At 34.0% G+C, this 22,797-nt stretch overlaps 1 protein-coding gene across 1 annotated transcript in view; it reads right to left on the bottom strand.

Annotated features, from left to right (window-relative positions):
• DNAI4 (dynein axonemal intermediate chain 4) overlaps positions 1–22,797 on the bottom strand; it is a 60,847-nt gene that overhangs the window by 34,544 nt on the left and 3,506 nt on the right. Inside the window, exons 3-6 of the mRNA XM_033114499.1 lie at positions 9,288–9,466; positions 7,839–7,951; positions 3,022–3,178; positions 120–259 (exon numbers count right to left, since the gene is read on the bottom strand). Of these exons, the coding sequence (XP_032970390.1) occupies positions 120–259; positions 3,022–3,178; positions 7,839–7,951; positions 9,288–9,466 (589 nt within the window). The remainder of the gene's footprint in view (positions 1–119; positions 260–3,021; positions 3,179–7,838; positions 7,952–9,287; positions 9,467–22,797) is intronic.

The following is a 22,797-nucleotide window of genomic DNA, read 5'->3' on the forward strand; positions in this document are numbered from 1 at the left end:
TTGGCCAAATTATTTCTATTTTTGCTTTATATAATTCAACATTTACTTGCTAATTGACAGACTCAAGAAATGTATATTAAAACATGGTAGTTTATCAAGCAGAATAAAACAGAAATTACCTTTGTCTTCCTTTATGATTCTGTCACATTGAACATCTTTATTCTTTGGCGCTCCATTAATAGTTTGCATCATCCTTTCAACATACAAGTCATTGCCTAATCTATTTCTACAAAGGCTCTCATAATCCTTGTTTCTCCGGCTATTACAAAACATAGTATACACAACTCATTAATAAAAATTACTACCACATATATCATGTCTTTATACTCTGCCTTTTCTTAAAATTACTTTCCTTAATGTGTATTGCACCAGAAAGTGAGAGTTCAAAAAGCTCCTTAGGAGGAGACTGCTTTAAACTACCACCGAAGTACTTTATTATACTATACCTTCCAACATCCCTACTATAATACTTTCAGTGCCCACCAACAATATGCTAGGACTGTCTCTACATAGATTTTATAAATTTTGATATATACACTTAAAGCTATAAATTTCCCTCAAAGTACTTATTTTTGGTAAGTATGTATTGTTTTCATAATTGTTTAGTTCTGAGTATTTTAAAATTTCCATTATGACTTATTCTTTGATTCATAAAGAATTTAGAAAATGTGCTTGCTAACGTCCAAGTGTGTATGTGAACGTGTGTCAATGTTTAAGGTCAAGATTTATGTTATTTTTATCTTCACTCCACTGTGATTATAGAATTTAGTTTGCATGATACCACGTCTTTGAAATTTTTGAAACTTTGTTTCTTGGCCTCTTGCACTGATGATTTTTATACATATTCCATGTGTGCTTAAAAGAGTGTATGTTCTCCAATTGTGGAACGCAGAGTTCTATGTACAATATTTAAATTACATTTTTGGTTCAAATTTTCTACATTTACACTAATTTGTATCTGGTAATTAAGAGAGGTATGTTTAAAAATCTTACTTTAATAGGATACTTATGAAGTTTCCAATTTTTGCTCCATATATTTGGAGGTGATTTTATTAGAGAAATTCAAGTTTAGGATTATTATACCTACCTATCAGTATGAAGTGACCTTCTTTATCCCTAATAATGCTGTCAATTTGTTTCTCTGTAGATGATATGTTCTTTCTTTTTTTTCTTCTGTTTTAAAAATCTTCTCTTAATATTTGATATTCTGGGGTATCAGTACAATGCACTGAGTTCTTTTTTCTTTTTTTTTTTTTTTTTGTAGATTTCTTTTATGTATTCCTATTTCTGAAGAATAGTATCTTTAAATACTTTGGGAAAGTCCTGACCCACTCTCTTTGAATAGTATCTCTCTTGCATTCTTTTTATTCTACACTTTTGGGACTGACTAGATGTATGTCAGACCTTTATTCCATTGTCAATATCTTGTTAAATGTCTTTTTCATACTTTTTATCCCATTTTTCTCTCCAAACTTTATTTTGTATAATTTATCTAGATCTACGTTTGTATGGTACTCAGATCCAATTTATTAAATCTCTATTCAATTATGTCTTGTTTAAATTTAATATTTACTTTTTAATTTCAAGAGCTAAGTCAATGTTTACTTTTTAATTTGAACAATTATATAAAAATACTTTAAAGTTCTTTTTAGATGTTTTTCCAAATATGTCATCATTTTGATAGTTTCTTAATGCTAATGATATTTTAACCCTTTTATTTAAATATTTCACATATATTTTATATTCTACATCTGATAATATCCATAGTCGTCAGGGTATAGATTTAGGGTTTGTCATTTCTTTTAATTCTTATTCATGACGGCTTTGTTTCTTTATGGGTTTTGGTGTAGTTTTATCAAAGTCAATCTAAGGGAATCTTAAGAGCTTAAATGGGTATGTTTTCCTCCAGAGAAGATTTGTGTTTGCTTGTCATAGTAGCTAGGAGTCCCTACTGACGTGGGACCAGTTGAGATAATTGAGATCCTTTTAAGGGTTTTGGCTTAATAAAAGAATCTCTCTTTCAGCTTTTTCAATTTGTGGGGAACCCTACTGGTAGACTCTAGATCCATGAGCTAATGTAGCATTTGCTTCTAGCATCTCTCCTTCTCTGATTTTGGATCACTTATATATCCCTTTCCTTTTCCTTTTTATGGTTCTAGGAATTTTCCCTTATGTCTTATGAGCTTTAAAAAGTATGTTATATCGCTTCTCGGCCTTTTGGCTAAGATCAAGTGTAAAAAGTATGTTATTTAGGATCTAATTGTAATATATTTTATAATGCAAACAATTCTACAATATTTTATATTTGGATAAGAATAATACCCTAAAAACTATTTTAGTGGATTTTTTAGTACTATGCATCTTATTCAAATTATATTTGAAGCTAAATAATCTGAATAAATACATTAATAATTGATTTATAATAGCTATATTAATTTCTGACAGAGCAGACTTCAGAGCAGGGAAAACTGTCAGTGTAAGAGCAGTATACATAACGATAAAGGGGTCAATTCTTCAAAAATACAACAGTCCTTAATATGGTTCAACAGAGGTTCAAAATACATGAGGCAAAAACTAGCAATCTATTTATATTCATTAGTAAAGAGAAATTGAAAATCTACTCTCATATTGTAAATTCAGTTACTTTCCCATATCTTCCCTTCTTAAGTTCAGAATATAAAAAATGTCAGTCTTTTCCTTTTAAACTCAAAATAATTTATATAAGCATAAAAATCATTAAAACCTATATTGATACTTGGAAGTTTTCTTTATTTCTTTTATTATTTAACTTAGTGGTTCTCCTACTTTTTAAAGAATATGGTAAAGCTATGTCCTTTGGAAAAAAATACATACAATATAAATACATATAATTTCACAGGGCACATATACAATTTTACATATAATTTCACTAGGCACATACACCACAGTATATACCCAGGAATCCCCAAGGACAGAAACAAAAGAACCTCTGTCTTAGCATTTAAATTACAGAAGCAATGTGGATAGTTGAACAATACATACCTTACTTTCTCAGCTTCTTCAGATTCTACCGAAACCATGACTGTTGGTAAGTTAAAAAGTCTCAGTGTTTCTGTCTCTGTGAGTATTATCTCTATGGTCTTCTCCAGCTCTTCTTTTGTTACAGTTTTTCCAGGTGTTGTCCTCATAACTCGTAAATCTAAAATACACGACTTAATAAAAATCATTTACTAATGCTATTTTAAATTTTCATTTCACCAAGATAGCATGATGGGTCATACATTGCAGGTAGCTCTATATGGTCAAGAAACTAGCCATATCGTTAGATGTAGTCTATTTGATCCCTCTGAAGCCAAACTGGATCTTATAGCCCATAAACAGTGTCTGTTCCTGACATATCAAGCCTACGCCAGTCTCATAGTCATAACTCCAAGGGCATCCTATTATATCTATCCCATAATATTAACAGGGAGACTGGGGTGTGTGACTGTTGTTACTACTCAAGAAGAATATGGGCAAGTATATTTTGGGGACATAATATGCAACCCCTCCTTGAGTCCTAGTCTGTACTTTTTGTTTGGCCTTCTTATCAGTTGTCTCTGATTTAGATTACAGCCCACCTCTATTCATCTTCACTAGGAGCTAAAAGATTCTCCAATGAAGTTCTGGTTAAATGTAGGAAGAAAATAGGCTCAATACCCACGCAAGTAATACATTGAAGAGGGTTAGTTAGCTTCACCCTTAGGTTACTCAGAGGTCCAAGGTCCTTGAAAAATTTCATTCAGGGCTGGGAGAGTTTGGAGTGTGAATAATAATAAAGCAAATAATGAGAAAGTATGTAGGTCAGAATTCAATGTTTTTTGTTAAAAACAGGGTGTGAAGCAGGGGTCCACGAAACTTTGGGAAGGGTAAAGCTTGAACAGCTTTATGAAAACAAGACTTAAGAGTATATACTTTCCAGACCCTGAGAAAAACACCTTTATAACCTAAAAACAAATACAAGTTACTAATTCCACAAACCAATAATCAACATTTGAAATGGTTAAATAAATTATAGTATACTTATCTGTGACTATCAAACAGTAATTAAATGTAATTAAAACCTATGAAAATATATTTGTGATAAAATGTTAAGTGACAAGACAATCCAGAACAGAATGTATGGTTATAACAATGTGAAATACTAATGCATATGAACAAGGTCAGGAAGAGAAATTTTTAAATTGTTTATTTATTTGTTTTTAATTGGGGAATACTGGGGAACAGTGTGTTTCTCCAGGGCCCATCGGCTCCAAGTCGTTGTCCTTCAGTCTCGTTGTGGAGGGCACAGCTCTGCTCCAAGTCCAGTCACCGTTTTTAATCTTTAGTCACCGGGGGCACAGCCCACCATCCCACGCGCGAATTGAAGCAGCACCTTCTAAAGCTTGCACTCTAACTGACTGAGCCATCTGGCCACCCCTCCAGAAGCTCAGCGGAGCTCATTGTTTCCAATCTAGTTGTAGAGGGGCAGCTCACTGGCCCATGTGGGAATCGAACTGGCAACCCTGTTGTTCAGAGGTTGGCTCTAACCAACTGAGCCATCCTGTGCCCCAAATTGTTTATTTTTATAGTATTGGATGATTCTTCTTTTTAAAAATATTTTTTAATTTTTATTATTTCTGCAATAAATTAAATATGAGGGAGAAATATGAATTATGTAAGTCAATCTGGCCAAATTAGATATAGAATAAGTGAAAAAGTAAATGAATTATTCACATGGACACAATTTGAGGTATAAACTGTTCATTTTATCAATGGAGAAAAAGAGAGGTCAAGTGAGAAGTCTAAGGCAACACAGGAATACTGGCAGTTTTGAGACTAGAAATTTAGGTTCTTGATTGTCTAAACTTTCTTTTAAACCACCAGATCTTCATGAATGATTTAGTTATATATATTTCAAAGTAGCATTGTGGCACAGAAATGCCAATTATAAAAACAAATTATCTTACATTAGATATATCACATATATAATCTAATATAATAATATCTCACTTATCTATTATAGTTGAGGAAAGTAATAGTCTAGTCAATCTTCTACTTACTGGTAGAAGAACTACCGTTCATAGACAAAGCCCTAGGTTGGCAAATAGGATTTTTGCCTAGATTTCTGTATCAACTGTTGTCAGAATATTCCTTAAGTTTTATATATATTGTGAAGTTGTTTAAAACTCCCCCATATGCCTATAGAAGCTGTCTATTTCATAGGTCAGATCCTAACTTTAAACTGGCCTTACAACCAGATCTTGACTACATATCCCCCTACACCTGGAAAATCATCACAAATTCATTAATCTGTCTACTCCGGATGGTTCTTCCAGAAGGAGGGAGCTCTAGTACGATAATCTTGTTTCCTCTCCACTCATTTACTCATGATACCCCTTTAAAAGGGTTGAGGTGGGCCTGAGGTGGTCTAGATCCTTTAATGAATGGGTGGGTAAGTCTGTCAAATTTGGGAGTTTAACAGTAGGCCTTTATCTATAACGCCATATTTTGGCTCCAACCTATCATATCTACCCTTACTATACTTTTCAATTCAGAACTGTGTGGGAAAGAGCCATTATTTGGCTACCTTCAGAGACCTCAATAGACAGCAACCTGTAAAGCCTTCCTTGATCCCTACTTAGGCTAGAATGGTTGTGATATAATTATAATACAATTGACTCACAACAGCATTTTATTCTCATCCTCCTCATAAATGGATTATACTACAAATCAAGATACTTTGAGTTTATGCAAAAGATATCTATTATTTATTCATTTATTCACTGAGACCATACAGAGATCATCTGTGTAAGATGCTGTTTGGTCCCTACCTATAAATTAAAATCAAACTTTTCTCACCATAAGCCTCCTTTGGATTATACAGTAAAGCAATGATTCTCAAACTTGAGCATGCATCAGAATCAACTGTAGGGCATATTAAAGATTGCTGGGACTCACCCCTAGACCTTTTTTTTAAACATTTAATAAACTTCTTATTCTAGAATAGTGTTACATATCAGAAAATTTACAAGAATATTACAAAGAGTTCCTATATACTTTGAACCCAGTTTTTCCTATGGTTAACATTACTACAGTGCATTTATCACAACTAATGAACCAATATTGATACTTTGTTATTATCAAAACCCCAAACTTTATCCCAATTTTCTTAGTTTTTAAATAATGTCCTTTTTCTTTTCCAGGATCTCATCCAAGATATATTACATGTAGTCATCATATCTCCTTAGGACTCTCTAGAGTGTGACAGTTTCCCAGACTTCCTTTGTTTTGGATGACCTTCAGATTTGATGAGCACTCATAAGAGCTGCGCCTATCTCAGGACAGGTAGGTTTTTCTTTCCTGATAAATGATGGAGACATGACTGGTGTTACTGCTTGTCTCCTTCTTTCTGTCCTTAATGTGGATATAATACCCAGAGCTGGGTGTAGATATTTTGAAACCATGAGGCAAAAAGCAAGAAGAAAAGGCTTAAGGAAAGAAAATACCAGAGCTGTCAATCCAGAGTCTGACATAATTAAGCCACAAAATCAAAGCCAAAAAGCTATCTACCTCTTAACTTCTTCTAATGTGAGAAAAAAATAAGCCTTATTTGTTTAAGCTAATGGTGGTTAGGTCTTTTGTTACTTGTTAGAAACATTCCTATTTCACACACAAAAAAAGTTCATCTCCAAAAAGAAGAGTCCATCAAGCACTCTGCCAACCGTATCAATATTTTCATTAATCTTTCATTATCATCTTAGAGGAAAAGACATCTTTACTGCACTCCAAGGAAAATGCCCCTTAAGTATGTATCCATTTCTTCTAGCACTTTTGATCAACCATTATTTCCTCATTTTTTTTTAACTTCACTTTCATAATCTTTTGCATTACCTCATGTTTTACCTTCTACCTCTTTTGTAGAGATAGATCTTTGTAGAGAAATTAGCCTCTTTGTTCTCCTGACAAATTACTATTATCTTTAAAAACCCAATTCAAAAGTCAATTATGTTCTGTGTGAACATTCTTTTTTTCACATCAAAGGAGTTAATCTTTCCTTTCTAAGTGCTCCGATCACATTCTGCATACCATGTTTCCCCAAAAATAAGACCTAGCCGGACAATCAGCTCTAACGTGTCTTTTGGAGCTAAAATTAATATAAGACCCGGTCTTATAGTAAAATAATAATTATATAAATATATATTATATTATATATATATAATTATATATTATATAATAAATAAATAAATAATAATATATATAATAAATACATAATAATATATATATTATATAATAATATATATTATATTATATAATAATAATTATAGCAAAATAAGACCGGGTCTTATATAATATAATAGAAGACTGGGTCTTATATAATATAAAACCAGGTATAATATAATATAATATAATATAATATAATATAATATAATATAATGTAATGTAATGTAATGTAATACCGGGTCTTATATTAATTTGTGCTCCAAAAGATGCGTTAGAACTTATTGTCTGGCTAGGTCTTATTTTCAGGGAAACACGGTATGTCTTATTATGGCATTGATCACAAGGTATCAGATTTATTTTAATTGTCTCCTGAGTTAGAAGCTGAGCTGTTTTAAAATAGGATCTATGATTCCTGAAGTTGGTGGTACAAAACCGTGGGAACCTTTAAATATAAATGCATAGTTACTACCCCAGTAATTTTCATGTAGCTACTGCATAGGCCAGCATTTGGGAATCATTACCACAGTTCTTTTATCTCAAGTACCCAAAATATAATGAGCATATTTGCTGAAGAAATAATGGACTGTTACCGAAATAAACAATTGTATTTTCATTACCTGTAAAACTAGCCAATCTTTCCCGTTTATAGGACAGTTCTTCTAGGTCTTCTGCTATTGATTCAGTAGTAGATAAACTTGACTTAGAAATTGTACTGCTTCCTAGAGCTGACCTTTAATAATGAATAACAACATTATTCATTTATTTAGATGTCCTTATGGACAATTAAATATATAAATGAAGACATTATTAGACTGAGAAGTAAAACATATTATAATCATATAAGCAAAATTGCTAAAAATTAGTTCCTTAAACATCGAGTTGATTTTTAATATTCTTTAAGTAAAAAGTCATTTTAAGTATATTTTAGAGAAAACATACGCTGAAACTATGCCTAAAATCCTTCAATGGGTTCACAATATACTTAGGGTAAAAACCCAAAATACAGCCTACCTAGTAGCTAGACTCTCCCTCTTCATTATCACTCTTCCCTACCCACTTTCTTTTCTTTATTTTTTTAAGTTTCTCAGTCTTGTGGAGCTCTCTTACTTCAGAGCCTCAGCCTAGAACACTCTTCTTTTCCTTTTTCACCAGGTTTCTGATCATCATTCAAATCCCATCTTAAATGTGATTTACTCAATTTGATACATGTCCTCTCAGGCTATACTTAAAAGAAAATCTCTGTACTTAGTGGGAAATCAATACATTAAAGAATCCCATCATAATTTCCTTAAATATATGAACGTTATATTACTCCATGATTACAGTTTGTTTGTTTCCCTTTCTTTATAGGCCCAAGTGCTCTCCAAAAGGGTGGGTCCAGTTTACTGGAATATCCTTTGTTTTACTGAGCACTCCCATGGCTTCTGAAAGCAAATTTGGAGGCTTAATTGAGATGGGGAACTTTTAATTTGTCAGATTGAAAATCACACACTCTATTATTTCCCCATAATCTTTACATTGTTTTAGGATATACTGTTTCATTATTGTAATGACTATGAAATTCTCTACTACAAGCATTAAAAAATTTCAAGTGTATATTAGTATCTACATAATAAATGCATAACATTTCATGTATAAAAAAAATTATAAAACAAAAGAGAAATCAGACCCTAGGAGAAATGTGATTTGCATGGGAGACTAGGGGAAAAGAGGAAAGCTACTCCTTTCCATCAATTGCAGCATAAAAGAAACTGATGGAAACTGAAGAAATTAAAAAAATATGTCTGTGGGTATTTGATGCTAACCCCGTTTTGGTTCCTCAGGAAAACTTGAACAAAATCTATGTATTTTTTCACAACTGTTTTGGTGTGAGTGTAAGAGAACTTAAGACATGCAAAGCTCCACATCTAATTAAAACATGAGAGGAACACGGTGATGGCACCTTAGGGTGATAGAGTGGGACTGGGAGACGGGAGACAACGGACATCTAAGTTACATATACACAACTTAAATGACAAGATAATATATATGAGATAGAAAAAGAAGTATAGGATAGTATACTGTACCTTGTAAGCTGCCCTAACATAGTAGGATGTAGTGTATTTTGAAAAGGGCTGTAGGAAATGAAATGTTCTGATCCAAGTGATCCTTCTTGTGATGCCAATAGTCTACTTGGCTTTGCTGTTCCATGTTCCAGATGGCAAAGAGGTCGAGGAGTAACATCATCTCCATTTACATCAAACACCTATGAAAAATGGGAATAGAAGATGAACAAACAAGACAAGGTTTCCAAATAATAGGTCCTAGAAAATAGAAATAAACGGAGAAGAAAAAAGCTAACAATTTAGAATAGGATAAACATGTAAAATTGAATGATAAAAGATTTTATGCTTAAAAAGTTTCTTAACTAGACATCCATTTTTTAAGTCTTATGTTTTACCTATATACAAACAATGTGTGTTAATTTTGAGAACCCTCAGAAACGTAGAAAGATAATTCATCCAGATTGTTAATATTTTTGTGTATTTAATTTTTATGTATAACTTTAAAAACACTATTTTTCACTTAACATTTTATTAATAAACATTTCCAGACTTATTACATATTGGTGGTTTATTTGTTTTGGGCTAATTTTTAACCTTTTCAATTATGAAATTTAAAAATAGAGAAATGTAATTAAAACAAAACCACATAAGTAAATAATGTAAAGCAAATGATCTAATAATCACAACTAAAAAATTAGGACATTGATATCACCTCTAGAAGACTTTGCCTCCCCTGATCACAGATAACGCCCTTGGACTTTGCCCCTTCTGGATCGCAGCCATTCCTTCCTCCCAATGGGAATCATTAACTTAATTTTAGTAATCATTTCCTTTGTTCTTCTTATAATTTTATTAAGTATGCATTCCTAAACAATAGCACTTACTTCTTATATATGTATTCAAGTAAAATATGCATACAGAAAATGCACATAGAAATGTACAGCTTAATAAATTTTCACAAACTGAACACATCCATGTACCCAGCATTCAGATTTACAAACAGAAAATTACCAGCATCCATCAAGTTCCTTTCAAGAGACACTGTCTTCCACCAAAGGTAACAATTATCCTGACACCATGGATTAGTTTTGTCTGTTTTTGAATTTTCTTTAGATGGAATCATACAGCATGTACTCTTTGGTATCTGGTCTCTTTTGTTCAATATTGTATTTGTGAGATTCATTCATATTATTAAATACATTTGTAGATGGTTCATTCTCATTGTTGTACAATATTCCATTGTGTGACTATGTCACAGTTTTATTTATTCTATTGTTCATAAATGTTTCTGTAGTTTCCAATTTTTTGGCTATTACAAATGGTGCTATGAATATTATTGTATGTGTATTTTGCTTAATATGTTGTATGAATTTATGCTGCGTATGTACCTAAGAGTAGAATTTCTAGGTAATGAACATATACATATATGTTCACCTATAACAGATACTGCTAACATTTTCCAAAGCGGTTCTCACCAACAACGTATGAGAGTTCTGATTGCTCCAGATTTTTGCCAGCACTTAGTATTTACCATGTTTATCAATGTAATTTAGTTTTGCCTGTTTTTAAAATTTATATAAATAGTCATATATTATGACTGACATGTCTGTCATCTTTTGTTCAACAATGTTTTTGTATTTTTCCATGTTGCACGTACAGTAGTTTGTTCATTTACTGATGACTGTAGTCTGTTGGATTAGTACATCATATATTATTTTTCCATTTTACTTTTAATAGACATTGTTCCCAGTTTTTAAGCATCATGAAAACTGTTTTAATAAACATTTATGTATAAGTATACTGGTATACATGAGAATGCAATTCTGTAGGGGATATATAGATGTGTATTTGACAGGTCAACTTGATTAGGTAACACCAAACTGTCCACCAAATTGGTCGTAAAAATTTTTATGATTACCAGCATTGTGTGACAGTTGCTGTTACTCTACATTCTTACCAATAACTGGCATTGTCAGATCTATAAATTTAAGCCAGTCTAGTATGGGTATGCAGGTATCTCATTTTGATTTTAATTTCCATAAAGTTGAGTTTGTTTTCATATAATTATTCACATTTTGATTTTCTTTTTTGGAGGAGAATGTCCCATTCAAGTCCTTCGCACACTTTTCTACTGAGTTCTTTTTTAAAAATTGATAACAAGGATCATTAAATAGTCCAAATATGACTTCTTTCAGTTTTATGTGTTGCAAATGTCTTTTACTCTGTGGCTTCATTTTCTTTTTAATATCATAATGAATAGAAGTGCTTAATCTTAATGTAGTCAAATTTATCATGCTTTCCTTTATGGTTTATGTTTTAGAAGCCTCATTCAAAAAACCATTCCCAATCCTGAAGTTATGAAGATATTTTTCTTATCTTTTCATGTTTATATTTACAATGTACCTAGAATTGAGTTTTGTGTATAGTATGAGGAAGGAAGCCAATATATTTTTATTCCATATGAATAGCCAATTTTCTCAGGAACTTTTGAAAATTCTGTCATTTCCCCATTATTCTGTACATTTATTATAAAACAAGTGTTTAAATATCCTTGAGTCACTTGTAGGCTCTCAGTCCATTCCTTTGCTAATGTTACACTTGTTATTAAACTAGATATCTGGGAGAGCAAGTCTTTCTACCAAGTTCTGAATCAGGAGTATCTAAGCCTATTCTTAGGCTTTAGCAGTTTTATACAAATTTTAGAATTACCTTGAAAAGTTCCTTCCACCAAACAACTATTAGAACTGATAAATGAATTCAGTAAAGTAGCATGATACAAAATTAACATTCAGAAATCAGTTGCATTTTTTATACACCATTAATGAACTGTAAGAAAAGGAAATTAAGAAAATCCCATTTACAATTGCATTAAAAAAAAAAAACTAAAAAAAAAAACACCTAGGGATAAACTGAACCAAGGAGTTGAAAGACTTGTACTAAGAAAACTACAAGATTCTGAAGAAAGAAATTGGAGAAGATACAAATAAATGGAAGCATAAACCATGCTCATGGATAGAAAGAATTAGTATCGTTAAAATGTCCATATTACCCAAAGCAATCTATAGAGTCAATGTAATCCCTATTAAAATACCAATGGCATTTTTCACAGAACTAGAACAAATAATCTTAAAATTTATATGGAACCAAAAAAGACCCCAAATAGCCACAGCAATCTTGAGAAAGAACAACAAAATGGGAGGTATCACATTACCACATATCAAACCATACCACAAGGCTTTAGTAATAAAAACAGTATGGTACTGGCATAAAAACACACACACAGATAAGTGGAACAGAATAGAGAGCCCAGAAATAAATACACACCTATATGATCATTTAATCTGTGACAAAGGAGGCAAGAATATACAATGGGGTAAAAACAAGTCTATTTTGAATACAAGTACTTTACTAGTTAAACGTATGCTTAATAATTTTCCCCATTGTGTAGCTTTTCTTTCCATTGTCTTAGCAGTGTCTTTCAAAGACTAGAAATTTTAATTTTGATGAAGTCGTTTACCAATTTTATCTTTAATGAACTGTACTTTTTGGTGTCATATCATATCTAAAAAAAATCATTGCTTAGCCCATTCAGGTTTATACATTATATAATTTTCTGTATATGTTATACTTTGATTAAAAGTTTTAAAAAGCCAATTCTTAATTATAAGTTCTCTAATGAGATAAGATTTTATGACAATTCATTTTATGATATTTTCCAGGGTACATTGCAAAGAAGAGTAGATGATAGCTGTACTCTCTCTACTATAGCTGGATTAGTTATAATAACATAATCAACTAGTTCTTCAGGTCATGAGCAGATTTTTCTCATTCCACTCTAATATTCTTATTACCAATAATAAATCATAGGAGCTGATTTGCCAATATTATGCTGTAAGATATGTTATGTGATAAAGCCTCTAATAAAATCAATATTAGAAGTATTTCCAAGCTGCGTATTTTCTACCTTTAACATTTCATCAACTTCTTCAAGGTGTCATTTTCAAATAAACTCAGAATTCTTAAGAATATTACCTGTGTGATTCCCTTTATGTTGGAAATACTAAATTTTTCTGATGTTTTTATGTCAGCTGGAACCACCATGGTTTTTGACATAGCCATTCTGCTTTGGGTTGCACTAATAGATCCTTTCCTTTGAGCTCCTTTTCCTGGGCCAATAAAGCTAATAGACTTCATTGGTTGTGTGCCAGTGCTCCTATATCAGGAAAAGAAAACATAATACAGAGGATCCACAATTGAAAAAATTAAACAACAACAAAAAAAAACACCCAAGAAACAGATTTTCATTTAGAAACATGGAAACAATATAAACATATAAACAAGAAATAATAGCTACTTAACAGCTCATTATGTGTAAGCATGGTCCTAGAATGTTTACATGCATTATGTCCGTTTTTCTACACAACAGTCTAAGAGGTACTATTAATACTATTTTACTTGAAACCACAGAGCTTTAGAGGGAAACATTTCTACTAGAGTTGAAATGTAAACCCAGGCAGTCAGATCCTAAGTCGACATTGATTTCTCTGGACCTGTTTCCTTATCTGTATGATGGGGACAGTAACAGTGCTTAATTCATAGGTTATTTCAGGATTGAAAGAATTAATTTACATATTATGGTTAGGAAGTACCTGACACATAGTATGAACAAATGAATATAAAGTGCAGTTAGACAGACAGACTGAAGCCTGAGTATATATCTGGTAAAGAATAGCATGTTTCTGCCTGAACAATTACATACTAATTTTTAGTAAAAAGAGAAGTTATAATCAAAATGTTTGTATCCTGGAAAAAAAATATGATTTCCCTTTTGGATCTACTCTGTAAATTCCCTAAGACCAAAACCTACCTATCATTCATTCATTCTAGTACTGTGGGTTTCTATAAAATAGGGATGATCTTCCCTTAGGTTACAAAAAGGAAATATATTTCCAAAGAAAACATTTTAAACAGTACTTTTACTTTTCAAATCATAAAAGATGAGACAAGAATATTTTTAAATGACATCAATCTACTTTTCTTATTTTATTTTTGTTCATAGCATTTATTACTACTTGACACTTTGCTATTGTCCACTCCCCTTCTGGAATACAAGCATGTTTAGGGCAAGAATTTTGTCTTGTTCATTGCTATATCCCTAGCACCCAGGACAGTGCCCAACATATTGTTGGCACAAAATTAAGTATTTTGTAAAGAAATGAATAAGGGAATTCCATTCATGCGCTATTTCAAATTTACATTCTTTTTAAGTATTCCACTCTATCCTTCCTCCTTCAGTCTCAAATGACTTTGCCTCCAACGTCTCTAAGAAAATAAAAATGTTCAATCCGGTAAAAAATCCTTAACTTATTTCTCCACCTTTATTATATTCTTCTTCCACCTCTTACAAACTTATCTAAAGCCATCTTTATTTCACTCTTCCTCTTTCAGTAGAAATGTTGCCATTCTTATCTAAAGCTAGTCTTTCTACCTGTGCTTTGGAATCTGTGTCTTACTACTTTCTCAGGGACTCTTCTCCATCAATAATTTTGTCTCCTATCTTATTTCCTATCTTTTCCCCTTGACTGCATAATTATTCTCCATCATCCCATCAACTTAAAGTCTTTCCTTTAGCTGTCTTCCTCTATTACTATATTTCTTCTTCCTTATAGTCCAACTTCTTAAAATACTAGACAATAATCCTGGCTTCTTACTTACTCCTCTTATTTGCTCCATAATTCACTACAATCTCATTCCACCCTCTCCTCTCCAACTACGTAGACTACTTTCATTAAAATTACATAATCCTTCAAACTGTATTATCCAAGGGACTCTTTTCAGTACTTTTTTTGCAGCCTCTGACAGTTGACCATTCCCCCTTCTTAAAATTAACGTCTCATATTGGTTTCTGAATACCACTGTCTCTTATTCTTTAACCTCCTCTAATCACCTGACACACTTTCTACCAGTTGCTACCTTTTAGGTTTCTCTTCGTCTACTTAATTCAGAATGCACAATTCCTTAATTGAATCACTCTTTCAACATTACCTTCCCCTCTTATTTTCTTTCTCCTTGACGTTTTGCCCTCCTATCCTTACAAAATCCAGTCTTCCCATTCTATCTTCCCTTTGTTTTCAATTTTGAGGATTAACTTAGACTCAGATCTGTTCTGTTTTCACACTGTATACACTATCCTTGAACAAAATTAACAAAACCCATGGTTTCAATGACTACTTATATCCCACTTCCTTATGGTAGTCTACTATCATCATCACCAGTTCCTTTCTCGAATCCCCTGAAGATTTTATATCCCAAATTACTGGCTCTCTCCAATTCCTGAGTATTTCAATATCTATGAAGGTAATCCTTCTAATATTATACTATGGCCTTAGCTCCTTGATGTCTTCTCACATAAATGATCTTGTCCTCTTTGCTACATCAGCTACTTATTCCCATGGTCATACGTTTGACCTTGTCTTTAGCAAGGTCAACCATCATTTACTTTTTTTCCAGCTTATATGCCTTCTTAAACCCCAATTTCAAACTTCCTTCAACTCTATTATGACCTTCATGCCCTTGATTCTACCACATTTTATTCCCTTACCTACCCCTCTCATGCAATCTCTTCTTCTCTTGAGCTTAAGGTTAATTAATATAATCCATAGTTTATTATTATAATCATTCCTTACTTACACTCTCACCCCCCTTTCTTCTTTAAATTCACTATGCCTGTTGGCAAAACCAAAACCTTCAACAATTCCAATTATCTTTTTACTTTGAGCCTGCACCCGTATATGATGCATGTTTCCAGCTTCTGTAAACTCGATGCTTTAACATCTGCCCTATATGCACTGGCCCAACATGCCTTGTTCTGGATAACCTGATATGCCCAAGTCACCTTGCCTTGGCTTCCTGCCTCCCTTGCCCGCCCTCCCCCCCACCCAGAGACACGATTTTCCAATACAAACTAACTGATCCAGAGCCCACGTCTCCAACCACCTCCTTTATCAGGCTCTCACACTCGGGGCCACTATATGCCTTCCTAATAATCCTATAGCCAGGTACCCGATAACTAGGAAAGGCCCCTATGCCCCAGAACCCACTTAAATTATTCAAACTAGCCAATCTTAAGCCTGCTTACTCTGCCTCACCTATTTCTTCCCACCAAAACCACGATAAAGACTCTTGCCCACAGTTTGCCCCCTCCCTCAGGCTGGTGCCCGACCCCAGTTCTTCTCTATGCGGCAATGTCCCCTGTGGCATTGTGGCATTGTGGACCCCCTCCTCTTGGGAACTATGAGTAAAAAACACACATAAAAAAACAAACAAAATAATTTTTTCAATGGTGATTGTTTCCTGATCTGTTGGCCTTACTATACCTCAAATTTTCTATTAATACACTATATTTTAACTCAACCTGTGCAACTAAATAAAGCTGGAGAAAAAACACCCAAACAGTACACCAGATCTCATTTTAAATTATGGATTGTTAACTTAATGTGGGTCCTTAGTATCCTGGCAATCATACTGCATTATCTTGGTTCATTTTTTTACACCTTTTAAGGCCACTATTTCATTTCTCTCTCTTTGCATCTTTACCTTCCATCTTTACCTTCAGCCGATTAAATGAGAAAATTGAAGCAATGGGCAATATCCAAATACCACCATTGTCACATGTATGCACCCTCCTATATCTGTGCCTATATTCTCTATTTCTCTCCTTGTTATTCTGGAAGAATTATCTATGAACCTAGCTTAGGTCATTTCCTCTACATGTGCACTACATTCCATTCGTTTTTACCTATATAAGTATATGGCTCTAGCAATTCTCCCTCAAAAGCTATTGGAAGCTTTTCTCTATTGGACTATCCCTTTCAGCATGTAAACATGCTGTTATTTCTCCTATCTTAAACAAAAATCTTCTCTTGATTCCATCTACTTCTCCAGCTACTTACCATCCATCCATCTTTAATTATAGCAACTCCTTGGGGAAAAAAATTGTCTATACTTTTTGTTTCCAATCTCTCTCTGGATACTCTCTTGAACCTGATCTCATCAAGTTTTTGCCCTTATCATTCCATCGAAAGGATTCTTACCAAGGTCTAGGCACCTCCACAATATTACTTCCAATGGTCATTTCAATGTTCTTATCTTACTTATCAGAATTTACCCATCTGTTCATTCTTTTTTCTTTGACTTTTTCTTTTTTTTTAATATGGATTGCAGGACACTTCCCTTACCTGGTTTTCCTTATGGTTTTTTCATCCTTGGATTTCCTCTCATTTCCATCTATGTTAATAGCCTTGGTGAACTCATCTGATGCCATGGTTTAAAAAACATTTATACGATAATGACTCCCAAATAAATCTTTCTAATTGGACCATTTTTCTGAACCCTAGACGCATACATCCATTTGCCTATTTGACAGCTCCAACTAAAAATGAGCAGATATTTGAGCTCTTGACAATCTTGCCTCACCTCATCCAGCAAAAATACTCCTCTTGAAATCTTCCCTTGTTTTGTTAAAGGTAAATACTATTCTTTCAATTGCTCTGGTGAAAAAAAACTTCAAAATAGATCCAGAATCCAACCATTTGTCACCATCTTTTTTGCCACCATCTTGGTCCAAACATTATCTTATCTTTTTTGGATTTCAGTACCCTTGTACCTCACCTTCTTGCTTAACCTTAATCCCCTGAAGTCTGTTCTCCACATGTGAACCAGAGTGATCCTTTAAAAACAAGTTAGAATATATCACTGCTCTGCTTGAAACCCTCTATTAATTTCCTATCTCATTCAGAGTAAAAGCCTAAGTTCTTACTCTGACCTAGAAAGTATTACATGCATTCAGTTAGGTCTCTGACTTCATGTTCAGTACTCTTTGTTTACTTTGTTCCAATCACATTGATATCCTTGAGATTTCTGTATCAGAGCTTTTGCATTTACTGTCGCCTTTGCCTGAAATGCTCTTCCCCATACGTATACATGCTTAGCATCCTCACTTTCTTCAGGTCTTTACTTACAACTATCTTCTTAGTGTGGCCTTCTCTGGCTCTCCCACCTAAAATATCAAATATGCCTCTCAAATCCTTCACATCCCATGTTTTATTCTTCTACCTTCGTACTTCCTACTAATAGTATCTCTAATACACTAATAGCATCTTAGTACTTCTTACTAATGTATCTTTTACTTATTTATCTTATGAATTAGCTGTCCTCCCTCTCCCTCCCACCACCCTTAGATTCAAAGTTCCATGAGGGTAGGGATTTGGGGCTATTTTGCTCCTTGCTGTATCTCCAACGCCTACAAAGTTACCCAAAACACAGTAGCTGCTTAATAAATATTTGTTGAATGAATGAATAATCTCCAAATCATTATATCCAACTCAAAGCATTCTCTCAGTTTTCATACTCAAATGTTTACCAGCCCACTTGGTAGATCCAGCTAAATGTCTACCAGACATCTTAAACTGAAGATGCATGATATCCTTTCACATTTACTCATAAACCAATTCTTACTCTTTTATTCCCTCTAGGAACCCGAACAGAAATGAATGTGAATGTTACATTTATCAATCAGGTAGTTACTAGAATCTTATGAGAGCATTATCAGTGATCCCCACAAAATCTTCAGACTAAGTATTATGGGAAGGAACAATGTTTATTATGTGCACCATTACAGCCCCAACAATTAGCACTCTGCCTGATAGATTGAGAAATTAGACAAAAAGCACAGACTACTTTTTAAAAAAAGTTGAAAGAAGTACCTTTAGCCAATTATGTTAGAAATTTATGGCACTCACCTAGCTATGTTAGAAAACAGATGTTTTCAAAAGAGGCAAATTAGTGGGCAATAAAAAGATGATTTAAGGAGGAGTTAACCTCTTTGAAAATGACTTTGCCTAAAGAAATGACTTTGCCTAAAGAACAGAGTCATGATACAAGAGGTCATGTAGCCATACATTCTGGAGTTTCATAAAGCAGGGACCTAATTTGCTTTGTTCACTCCAATGTCTTCAATATATAAGGTAGTAACTGGAAAATATAAAATATTCAACTGGTATCTGTAGAATGTTACCTGATGTTCACTTCTATGGAAAGAGGCAAATGATACTAAAAGCATGCTATATTCATACATAAATCTCACTATGAAATAAACAACAAGAGAAAAAGTGGGAGTGACTTAAGAAAAAGTTCTGTATTTGCCCCTTATTTTAATGGATAAAGATAATTCCAATTTAAACCAAGAATTCCTTCCATTAAACAGTTATTTATAAACCCCTTACTGTATATAGGCTCTGTGCTACATGCTGACATGGATAAAGTACAAATCAGATATGGACCCTAAGAAATTTACAACCTAACAAAAATGATAAAACGTGTATATGATTATAATGCAAGTACAAAATTATATTTGCCTCAAAAGAGATATGCACAAGATGAAATGAGAGTTGTGATAAAGATTACTTTGGGTGAGAGGAATGAGCAGAGAAATCAGGAAAGTGACATCTGAGTCAGGCCTGGAATGTAGGTCGAATTCAAAAGTATATGGGGTATACATTTGTGTTTGTTTGCTGCAGATGGAGGTAAGGGAGGATGGTTATTGGAGCAGGGCAGGAAATGCACCTTTAGCAGATCATTATGAACAATAAAAGTAGAGAATCATGTGATGTGTATGTACAGGGAATGCTAAATGATTCAATTAGATACATGAAAGAAAACAAAGTTAAGCTTTGAAAAAAAATGAAACAGCCAGGCTAAGTCTTTGGAATTTATTACACAAGGATGAGAGGGCCTTTTTGAAGGTTTCTGAGCAGCAAAGTGATCAAAATTATGTTTCAGAAAAATTTAGCTGTATATAGGACACACCAGAAGTAAGACCATTAGTTAATGGTCTAGACTAGTGGAATAGTCTAGGTAAGAAGTAATCAAGACTTAACCTGGGGTGCCAAATGTAGAAAGAAAACCAATGCAAGATACAGCATATATTAAGCATGTCTTTTTATTTTCTTAATTTTGATGCTTTGACATCTAGGAACTAGCCGACCCTGGAAGGACTGTCCCTGCCAAAGCTACATGGTAAGGGACTCACCCGCAGCACACTTTTCATACACGAACCAAACACCAGAGCCCACACCCCCAACTACGTCCTTTATCAGGCTCTCACAGAGATCTTGCTCTTTGGAACACTGCCTACCTGCCCTCATCACCCCAGGGACAAGAACCAGACAACTAGGGATAGTCCTTATGTCCAGAGCCTTTCAACATTATTCAAACAAGCTAATCCTACACCTGCTTATTCTGCTTTGCCTGTTCCTCCCCCTGGAAACCACAATAAAGGTTCTTGCCCATGTTTTTGGCTTGTTTGTTCTACTTCCTGACTGGCCCTGGTGCTTCCCCACGTGGTCTCCACGTTCTGCCATACCTATTTCTGGAAACCTGAGTGTTAAAAAAAAAAATTCTTCCTTCATGATAGTCGTTTCCTTGTCGGTGTCTTATCATTCCTCATTAAAACATATCCCACGAACCCTTAAAACATAGCAGATACAGAACTGACAGGAGTTGGTAACTGATAACAACAATGCCACTTTAAATTTCAAGTAACTTCCACCTATATTTTCTAATTCAATTCTTATGAGATATTCAGCAGCCATGTTCTATAAGTGAGAAAACTTACACTCAAAGAGGTCAATTTAAATGCCCAAATTCTCTAATAATTCATAGGCTGTATTTCCTTATACAGTATATAAATTAAGGTTAATAATAGTATCTCAGAGTTAGGGTGATGACTGAATTAGCCTTTACTTCGAAAGCACAATGAGTTAAATTGTAGACGTGTTCAATTTTAGATATCAGAGTGACATCCTGGTGAAACTGTCTGGTAGCAGTTGAAAATGCCATAAGTGAAGTGAATTTCAAGGAACAAAAGAGAGCTGGAGATTCCAATTTGAGATCTTTGCACTGAGATAATAGATGAACTGAGTGCCAAAATAAAAACCTAAAGATACAAAGTGAAGGTATTAGGGTCAAAAAGAGAAAATGGAGGTAGAAGAGGCATTTAGGCCAGTAATAACTACGCCAGTAAAGTTAGCGTCAAGAAGGGTAAGATCAATATGGTCAAAAGCTGCAGAGAGGTAGAAAAGACAGCCCATTGATTTAGTGGCTTTTGAAACCTTTATGTTACTTATTATTGACCTTTGAGTAGTTTCTGTACAGCAAGAGAGACAACAGATTGCAAGAGTTAAAAAGTGAACACAGATACTTCTGGTGTTTGGTCAAACATGTAAAGACCATGAAAGTCATCAGTCCTATCCTCACAAGAATAAGTCTGAGCAAACTGAAAATCAACAGGTCTTCTTTGATCGTCAGAGAACTGAGGTAACAGGCAAACCACCGCCCAAAACATTGGAGAGGCAGGAGGAAACAGAATCACAACTCACTGGGAGAAGAAACTGCCCCTGGTGCCAGCAAGTGGCAGCAAAACCCAAAGGGTAATTGACTAACTGTTGGAGACTGAGTGTAGACTAATTTGAAAGATGAAATCTCCTGGGGGCCCAGCCTTAGAGCAGCCTTCTCAGTTTTGTGAATTTCACTTCCATAAGCCCCTCCAGGCCCTCAGCATGAAGCTCCAAGAAAAACTCCCTGATAGTTCCAGGACAGGAAGTTACCATTTTGAAATATACAAAGAAGGTTTGGTTCTACTAAACAAAGACCTGCCCCCAAGGAAAAGTAGTTTATCAGAGCCCAACCAACGTGGGGAAGGGAAATACCCAACTCCAAGTCCCTATAGCCTTCTTGTTCCATTTAAGGAGAAAATAAAAAATCTGAAAATCACTTATGAAGGTCACAGTCTATGGACAAAGGCCCACTAAAAGGCTAAGATCTAATCATAAGATTATGGAGTACTTTCTCTCCCTCCACATCTTACCACCACATCAACAGGGCTCCTGTATAATAACGGGGTTGCAATGGGAAGAACTGCAAGGCTCACTCACACTCTATTTAAAAAGGAGTCTCTAGGGAAACCTAAAATACAGAGGAGACAAGAACAAGAACACTAGTGGAAACGGAAGCCTCGGAAACCTACAGCTACAGCAAACAGTAAACACAACATAATTCCTAGCCAGATAAACATAAAACCTCACACTAAAGGCTTACCAGCTCATATTACCTGATACATGTTTAGCCTTCAACAATAAATTACCAGGCATACCAAAGAGCAAAACACAGTGTGAAGAAACAAAGCTAGCATTAGAGCCAGATATGGCAGAGATTTTGGAATTGTAAGACTGGAAATTTAAACTAATTATGATTAACATGTAAGGACTCTAATGGAAAACGTGGATAAACATGCAAGAACAAATGAAAATTCTAAGAAAGAATCAAAAGGTAATGAACACATAAGGAAGTAGAATAGAGAAACTGAGCAGAGAAATGGGATAAATCATTGAAGAGTTGGTGAAGAGTTGGTTTTTACTATAATGGGAGATTGTCCAATATTGTTAAGTCAATGGGAAAGACCCAAAAGAACAAA

This window comes from Rhinolophus ferrumequinum, chromosome 9 (assembly GCF_004115265.2).
Source record: "Rhinolophus ferrumequinum isolate MPI-CBG mRhiFer1 chromosome 9, mRhiFer1_v1.p, whole genome shotgun sequence".
Taxonomy (NCBI): domain Eukaryota; kingdom Metazoa; phylum Chordata; class Mammalia; order Chiroptera; family Rhinolophidae; genus Rhinolophus; species Rhinolophus ferrumequinum.